General features: G+C 34.3%; 1 protein-coding gene across 1 annotated transcript; it reads left to right on the top strand.

Annotated features, from left to right (window-relative positions):
• Positions 1 to 606: 606 nt before the first annotated feature.
• Positions 607 to 2,694, top strand: LOC134257899 (proline-rich protein HaeIII subfamily 1-like). The gene is made up of 4 exons (XM_062740471.1): positions 607 to 646; positions 847 to 928; positions 2,218 to 2,399; positions 2,532 to 2,694. The coding sequence occupies exons 1-4, from the start codon at positions 607 to 609 to the stop codon at positions 2,684 to 2,686; spliced, it is 459 nt and encodes a 152-aa protein (XP_062596455.1). The 3' UTR covers positions 2,687 to 2,694.
• The last annotated feature ends 6,697 nt before the right edge of the window (positions 2,695 to 9,391 follow it).

The raw sequence follows: 9,391 nt of genomic DNA, 5'->3' as shown, positions 1-9,391 counted from the left end.
AATAAATATACAGAAAGACATTTATAAGGGTATAAGAGATCCCTATGTAAAACGTTGATTTACCAATGTAGCCTTACACTACCCTAAGGGAGTCAAGATTTGAATACTGATTGAGGATGATTCCATTTCAATAGGATTAATTATGGCATTGCTGTTCTTTAAACGAAGATTTGTCAATTAAGAATTCATCACATAAAAACTTTCTGCATGTTTAAGGATATCATATCAAAAATAAAGAACTTGCGGGCAAATACGCCGTAAGATAACATCTGGGAACACAGGTACTTGGGGGCTGTCCACAAGTACCTGTGTCTGAGAATAAGAAAAAAAAAATAAATCTATAAAGATATGTTTGATAAACATAATTAACTTTTCTGCTCTAGTTCTAGATCTATAGGTAGGACTTGAAAATCAATTGAGTTAAATTACTGTATCGAATATTCAATGGCGGCTACAAACTCCGAACATACCTAAGTTTGTTTTATTTGTTTGCTGTTTTCTAAAAAAAATAGAAACAGTAAATATAAAATACATGCCATTGAATTCAATTGCATGTTGCTGGCGGTGCTGTTAAGTTGTAACAGAATAGAAAACGACAAATATAAGATGGCAGCAGCTCTTGTCGTTGGGTTAATATTTATTTCTTGTAAGTTTTAGTTTAATTAAAATTTTAACCATAGATTAATTAAAGGTTCATTTTTTTATCGGCTTTATCTAATAGAAAATGATTTATTTAAAAAAAAACTGGAAAATGTTTTATTTATAATTGAATTAACAGTGAATTCTTTAGTATATATGTATGGAGTATTAACAAGTGTTTAGTATATAGACATGATTTTGTTGCAGTGTCACAAACTAAGGCCACCTACTGCTACTATTCCTATAACTACTCCAGATATTACTGTTCCAACGACAGCAGAGGTTACTTGTAAGTACTATAGCATATATTTTACACCCCTGGTACTCCTATTACAACTCAAAGTCATTGTAACTCATCAAAACTTTACGTCATTAATTTTGATAGTTTAGAATATGTTATGATTTAGTATTTATCTATTTATTTTCTAATATGTTGACGGTGCGACCGTTAGAGCGAGCGCAAACTCTTCTATTTGTTTTAACGTTTTAACGTGACATTTGGTGCGTCTAGACTCTGACGTCACATGACGTCGTATGTAAGTTACAAATACCAAGAAAATACTTATCAGTGCTGAAAGTTAATGAAAAAAGTTACGTTTACAATTTATCTTCAATATGTATCCATTTAATCAAAGCGAGTGAAATTTTTGTTGAACATTTGCCGTCATTCTCGCGAGAACGCAACTTTGCTAAGTGATGCATTGTGGGTCAAAATAACAGCAGCAAAAAATTCTAAACAATGAATGTGCAGTAGTCCGAATTTTCTCTTCGCCCAGGCGTTGTCGTTAGAGCTCGCAGTTACGAGCGTCGCTTCGCGACGCTCGCTGCGCTCGCTATTATTTACATGTACTTTTATTTAATTACCGGGTATTTTATCATTGTTTTTTTTTTAATTATTCATTTTTTTATTTGTTTACTAGTATTTCATTTCATTTTCATTTATTTCATTTCAGTAATTTCAATATTGATAATAAAAAGATCATACATTATAGCGAGCGCAGCGAGGCGGCGCGAAGCGCCGCTCGCGTAGCGAGCTCAATAGACTAACGTGTACGAACGGAGGAAATTCGGGTTGAAATCTGCACATTGTTCCAAGAAATTTTTATCTCACCGCGTGAAAATATTCCAAACTCCCAATAATTCTTTGCGCTGCATAGCAACATGGTGGCTTATATAGCAACAAATTACTTGAAAAAAAATTACGAGCAACAATTTAATGCAATCTCCAGTCCATGCCATAAAAATATCGTTTCGTCCTATGTCAACTGAACTTTTTATCTGACGTCATACTTTCGTCACTTTAACGGTTCGGGTATTTCCGATTTTCTCGGAAACTTCCGAGAAGTTCGGAATCTCGATCCCGAGGCTTTGGAAGTGATTTCTCTTTATTGTTTTCTTTTTTCTTTCTTTTTCTTGAATGATAGGCAGTACATGTGTAGGTTTATGATAGTACGTAACTGCGCTCGCCCCAACGGTCACACCGTAAACATATTAATTATATAAGATAAATTCTAAAAATTAAGCCATCGGAGCAGATCCTTTTAATTGGAATTTAATGTTGTCAAGACATTTTTTCAGGGACAGTCGGAGTATCGCCGGAATAGTCGTAGGCTGCGTAGTCGCCCTGGTTGTGGTTATAGCCGCCATTGTCTACTGTAAAAAGAAAGATCAAAACCAAACACGGGTGGTGGAAATCCGGAGCAATGGCACCACACAGATACATTCCATTACAAATATCCACCCCCCTCCCGGACCACCAGGTGAACTCTCTCTCTCTCTCTCTCTCTCTCTCTCTCTCTCTCTCTCTCTCTCCTGATCGGATAACAAGTACTGAAGTTTTCATATTCCAATTTCATATTCTGTATTTTACTTTAGACCTCTCTCAATTACAGGTGGGTATTCCTACGCGGGCGTTCCTTCCTATCCTCCCACGCGTGGGTTGCCCCCACCGTTTAGACCTCATCTCCCCCCTAGTGGACCTCCCCCGGCTGTATTTCCTCCCACCAACCCGCCACAGTATCCTGGAATGCCGCCTCCGTCCTGTTAACTGTGTTGTAAATGTAAAGGCTCACAGTCCCTCAAAATCCGTTTTTACTATCTTAGTTGTATGTATAATATCTTTATATTTCAATTTAATTACAATGCAAATAAAAATTATAGAATACAAATGGAAAATTATAGAATACAAATAAAAATTATACAATACAAATGGAAATACAAACTGGCAAAGATCTAATATTGCCACGTTTGACTTGCCATAAAAATCAGCAGTTCAAATGATTTATAGTTTAAGATTATATAGGAAATACAATCCTCCGGAAACGTTCACTGCCTAATATAATGGTCCTCAATGTACAAGGTCGCAATGCTCCATTCACAAATTCTTGGAAAAAGTACCTCAAGAACCACTGATGTTGGTGCAAGTGAAAAATAAATGAACTTGAAATGAGCTTAGACAAGCTCAATGTTCAATTTTCATTATAAACTCTATTTTTTTTTTTTATTATAAATCGTTTTAATTAACCGCGTTATTTTGTACTTGTTACTTCAACAAATGAAAGGGAGATGGAAAAACATGTTTCCGATTTTTTTCCCCGATTCATGTTTGATTTTTATTTAAAGCCTGCACTGTAAGCTTGTATTTTTTATTTTAATAAAATATGGTTTAAACTTAGCTTGACTTCCATTTGATATTTGACGCGTCCATTATAATGTTTAATAGAAGTGTTTAAAAAATGTAACAATTTAGATCCTGGTGAGCTCTCAAAGAAGATGGGGGAACAAGGCGGGCAGAATGCCTTTAGCGCCCGATATTAAGAAATCATATTTAATATGTGAATTGAGTATTTCAATTAATTTCTAATTATTGAAATTTTTGAAATTATGAGAAAAAAAAATAATGAGAGAAAAAAAAATCTCGTAAAAAAATTTTCTTTCATAAAATTAATAGATGGTATTCGAACCCTAGCAATAAAAATCTGACATTTCAATAACCTACTGCCTTGTAGACTAACGCGTTAACCACTATCCTACATCACTCATGCTGATTTTGGGCATTTAAATCATGTTTGTGATATAACCCGCGACTTAATGGACTTGAAGTATATCTCAGATAGATGCGAATGTTGTGTCATAAAAGTGTACTTTTAAGATCGCTCCCTGTTTTTGTAAACCAAAAAATGTGTATTTTATTGCAAACTTTTAGGATTATCTTTCAAAAAAATGAAGTGAAGACCCACTCATATTGAAAAATTTTGTTTAAGTACGAGAAAATGATCGTTTTTGTTCTTTTTAGTGTGTGAAAGCTTTTTCATCGGCAAATATTTTCTATTTTTGTAAGATTTTTGTAAATTGTAGAGATTTTACATAAAGAATATTTCAATATTTACGAAAGCCTACAAGGGTCAAATTAGAAAATGAAGAAAAAAAATTAAGTCGTAATAACGACTTTTTATCTCGTAAAAACGACTTTTTATCTCGAGCTCGTTATTACGACTTTCTAAAGTCGTAATAACGACTTTTTATCTCGTTTTTACGACTTTCTAAAGTCGTAATAACGACTTTTTATCTCGTTATTACGACTTTTTATCTCGTAATTACGACTTTATTAAGTCGTAATAACGACTTTTTATCTTGTAATTACGACTTTTTATCTCGTTATTACGACTTTTTAAAGTCGTAATAACGACTATTTATCTCGTAATAACGACTTTTTATCTCGTAATAACGATTTTTTATCTCGTTATTACGACTTTTTATCTCGTTATTACGACTTTCTTAAGTCATAATAACGACTTTTTATCTCATTTTTACGACTTTTTATCTCGTTATTACGTCTTTCTTAAGTCGTAATAACGAATTTTATCTCGTAAAAACGACTTTCTTAAGTCGTTATAACGATTTTTTATCTCGTTATTACGACTTTCTTTAGTAAGATTATTTTCAATTGTTTGCTATTTTTGACCTTTCTGTATTACGGAAACATATGACCGCCTCGTGAAGTTGACTTGTACATCAAACTGACAAAAGAAAATGAGTATTATCTGCTTATCAGGCACGTTGCAGGGCGGGGGTGGAGGCGTCCACATTATTTTCTCAAACATAATTTTCCTGCTGCTGAAAAAGTTCATTGAAGTTCATTGCCCCCCCCCCCAACACTTTTTGTTGCAATATAGCCAAATAAGGGTAGTAGTATAAGGCGTCTAGATAGACGGTTCAACTGAGTGCACTTTTTATGCAAATGAGGTCAAAAATGGAGGATTCTGATTGGTCGGGGGGATAGGGGGGTCAACGGAGTGCAGCCCCCTGGGGGATAGGGGGGTCAAGGGAGTGCAGATTAGGGGTCTGGGAGGATAGGGGGGTTCAACTCAGTACAGGTCTTAGGGTGGGGGGGGGGGGGATAGGGGGTCAACTCAGTACAGTCCTTGGGGGGCTAGGTGGGTCAGTACATAGCTCTAAATACGGTGTTTACACTCTACTATACGTGGCTACTACGATTCACAAACGCTGCTACTACGATTTTTTGGCAGCGACTCAAGAATGTGATTATGACGTCACGCATTCATTCACAGTCTAAAGCCTAGTCTAGACAGCCTAACCGGTTTGAACTGGATTTTCTGAAAACAATAACAACCTGGATTTTCTGAAAACAAGAACACACACAAGACAGATTAGAACAAGGCAATTTTTATTCAGAATCAAAAATACATCAATTTACTTTTTTTTCTTCTTCTGTATCTTTTCAGGGATCTGTAATCAATCACTCTGTTATACCCCAAATTTTACAATAAATATTCCCAGATAGCAGGATGTTATTGGACCTTTGTTGGGCCAACAATGCTCCTTATGTTGGGCCACCGTTTGTATTCAACATTGGGCCATCGGTAATTTGCTCATCGGCCCTTAATCAAACCAACTTGTTGGCTTATTGTTGGGCCAATGTAACAGTTAATATTGGGCCACTGTTGGGCCAATGTATTTTTCAAATATTGGGCAAACGTCATTTTTGTACAATTGGGTCATTGTAAGTAGTTAATGTTGGGCCAACGGTAATTTGCTCATCGGCCCTTAATCAAACCAACTTGTTGGCTTATTGTTGGGCCAATGTGACAGTTAATATTGGGCCACTGTCGGGCCAATGTATTTTTTAAATGTTGGGCAAACGTCATTTTTGTAGAATTGGGCCATTGTAAGCAATTAATGTTGGCCAACGGTAATTTGCTCATCGGCCCTTAATCAGACCAACTTGTTGGCTTATTGCTGGACCAACGAACGGATATTATTGAGCCATTGTTGGGCCACTTATTCTTTCAATATTAGGCAAACATCATTTTTGGGCCAACGTTGGTTTGTATCTTATTGGTTCTCCATCATGACAACTCATTTGCTCTTCACTGGTTGGCCATTTGTCCTCAAAATTTACAAACAAATACATATATTAAGGTTATACTAGTTTTGTAGTACAGTTTAATGGTAAAAGCCCTTTAATACTATCTATATATGCTAGATTAATAGTTTAATACATATTCTCAATATATATCTCATAGCATTAATTAAAAAACTGAGGAAAAAGAAATCAAAATGTAAAATTAAATTATAACATACTAGTATTTTATTGCTCAGTGCATGAAGAAAACATTAATAAAGAAATAAAAGTTGATGCTCACTTCAAGCGTACATGACTGTATACTCCCTCTCTGATGTAAATTTATGCACAAGTTCAGTAAATTGCAGGCATCAATAAGCAGGTCCAACAAATAAACAAAGCCCCCCTGTTCTTAAAATAATACATAAATGAATCCCGTCATTTTGTTTACTTACACAAAAAAAATGTTTCTGGCATCTGCATTTGTAACCGACAAACAGACACAGAAAAGGGTAGAACTACAGGTTTGTCACAGTATATAACAGAAAAATGCTAGGCCCTGCCACTTTCCATCTGATTCCTCTCTTAAGTCTTCACTTCTCTCTCCTCTCTCTCTCCTCCTCGCCCTTCTTTTCTTCTCTGTCCGTTTCTTCCTCCCCCATCCCTGTCCTTGGCATACCTTAGCTATTCTTTGATTGTGTTCTTAATGTCTTTTTAGAATCTCCAGTAGCACTAAAATTGTAATATTTGGTACTTAATACATTTGTTACTTTTCTCAGTAAAGAGTAAACATACGATTAAATTTACAAGTATATCACTATATGTTTAAGCTGTCAATTAACGACGTTCGATCCTGATATTTAAAGTCTTAAACTTTTTTTGCCAAGTATATTTTAAGTTTCTACTTACATAGCTTAATTAAAATTCAAATAAAAAAATGGGGGTCAATATGCTTCTTTTGGCGCTACAATACATTTAATATGACCTTCTTGCACTGAAATTTGTGTCTTAATTAAAAATTACACCTTCGTCGTTTTCCCTGCAATGATTTTATCCAATTAAAGCAAGAAACAAAATGAACTGCAAGTCTATTTAAAAAAAGACACTTTAAAATTGTAACTAAGAAAAAGTTTCAAATTAATTCGCATAATCAATTATTTGACCTTTCTGCACTAATAAAATGTGATTTTTATGGCATTGAAAATTTAATAAGCAAGAAAATTATTTTAAAGTCTTAAACTTTTTCTGAATTTAAGCAAATAGGTCAAAGTTATCTTGAATATTTAGAAAAGAACATCAAAAGTGGGGGTATATGATGTTAATTTTCAGATATAACTAAAAAAGTGTAAATTTTACGTTAAATTTGGCCTAATTTTTTCCCGGGTTTTCAGAATATATTTACTATATTTGTCGCACTTTGTTGATAGAATTCATAAGAAATAATTTAATAGATATTTCAGAACCAGCATGACACATTTTAATGCAAAAAACAGCTTTGTGTGCAACCAGAATGGAAAAATAGGAATCTAAAATAAAGAATACTGTTATAGTTCAAAAGGGAAAAACTGATGATTTTCGTCTAAAAAACCTTCCGCCACAAAATATAGTCCCTGGTTTAATTCAACTTGAATGGAATTTAATCGCGGTTTTTTCATTGAATATAGTTCAATTTGCATTGTAGAATTCAGATCTAATGTTAGAGTTTTAAAATGATGCAGAATTTTATAAATAAAGGACATGACCAAAATCCACTCAAAAACTCAGGATCGAACGTCCTTAAGGAATAACCGTCTTTTTTGTTTCATGGTGTGATTAAGTGATTAGCTTGCATGATGAAGGCATTTATGCATAACATTTCTAAGCTTGATCATCATCTTCATAACGATTTTGATTCAATATTGCCCCATATAAATACATGTATAGAAAAGTCGTTACACTGAACAAATTTTAATTGAAAGAACCCAATTTATGTTCAACATGTTCAAGTTCAACATTTTCAAAATGTTTGATCATGTGCTTGACGTTAAGTGTATATAAGTAAATTAAGTGGTAGACTTCGGAAATGTATTTTACTAGTCACACATTTCAATATAAATAAGGGGCAAATTATTTATTGTTTTAACTGTATCAAAACACATTTGTTATTTTATACTTTAATTTATTTTTCTTGTATAAAAACAAAACATTTAAGGTCAGACGAGACGTTCCTCAAAATCTGTTTTGTATATCTTCGAAATGTTTGAAAAATATTCAAATTTTAATAACTATGATTTCTAAACCAGTTTCTAAACGTTTTTTAAAAAAATCCAAACACTTAAACATTTGAAATTGGAAAATTATTTTTCTTCCCCAAAGGATTATATAAGAAAAACTACCCCAGGTATCTTGCAGAAATGCCTGGTAAGGTACCTCAATTTTTTGTGAGTAAACATGTTTAAGTAGCAATACTTCAATGACAAACTCTTAGAAAAATTTATCTATTATTAAGGAACGTCTCATCTGTCCTTAATCACTATAATTTATTTTGTTTTGATAAATTATAAGAATTTTAACAAGCCTTGTAAATTCATTTTAGCTAGCTTATACCTTCAAGTAGGATTGGTTGTAGATTTTTTTTTATTGTAGAGACGATCAGATTTGTTAATACATGTATACAGATTTGTAACAATTGAATGTTTATACACATTAGCCCAATGTTGGTCCAAAATATCAGGCCAACATTGGGCCAAAGTAGCAAAATGACACTGGACCAACGTCATTTGCCAACATCGGCCCAATGTTCCTATTGACGATGGTCCAACAATGTCGCATTCATTGGACCAATGTTGACGCAACGTTGGGCCAATATCTGTAGAAATAACACTCTACACTGGGCCAATTGGCCCAACATATCGGGCCAACATTGGGCCGATGAGCAAACTTAAATTGGGTCAATGTCATTTGTCAAAATTGGCCCGATGTAACCGATTACATTGGTCCAACGTTGGCCCAATGTTAGCATGCCATCTGGGGTACAGTGTTGACCCAACAGCACATGGCCTCTGCACTTCCCTGTGTCTGCTTTGCGCAGATTTGTACATGATATCGTTCAAAAACTAAACGTTAATTCAGCTGTGCCGAGGCAAACATATTATAAATACTTACAAAGTGGATGCAGATATGCAAGGTATCAGTCTCATTACGCTCGCTCGTCTCAGATTAAAAATGGCGCGGATATTACAAGTAGCCCGGTTGTTGTCTACCCATGATGCTCAGTCAGATTCATGGTATATTGGGCCAACGTTGGGCCGATGCCAATCCCCAAACAAATATTTTCTCTCATGATAATAATATTATGTTATAATACGAACAGTTAGCCCAACATTAGCGCACCATTATACATAACCA

The sequence above is a fragment of the Saccostrea cucullata genome, unplaced genomic scaffold, assembly GCF_032062105.1.
Source record: "Saccostrea cucullata isolate Sc308-1 unplaced genomic scaffold, CSIRO_AGI_Scuc_v1 ctg15263, whole genome shotgun sequence".
Classification (NCBI taxonomy): Eukaryota; Metazoa; Mollusca; class Bivalvia; order Ostreida; family Ostreidae; genus Saccostrea; species Saccostrea cuccullata.
The sequence above is the reverse complement of the archived record's forward strand: the minus strand, read 5'-3'. Positions and strand labels throughout refer to the sequence as shown.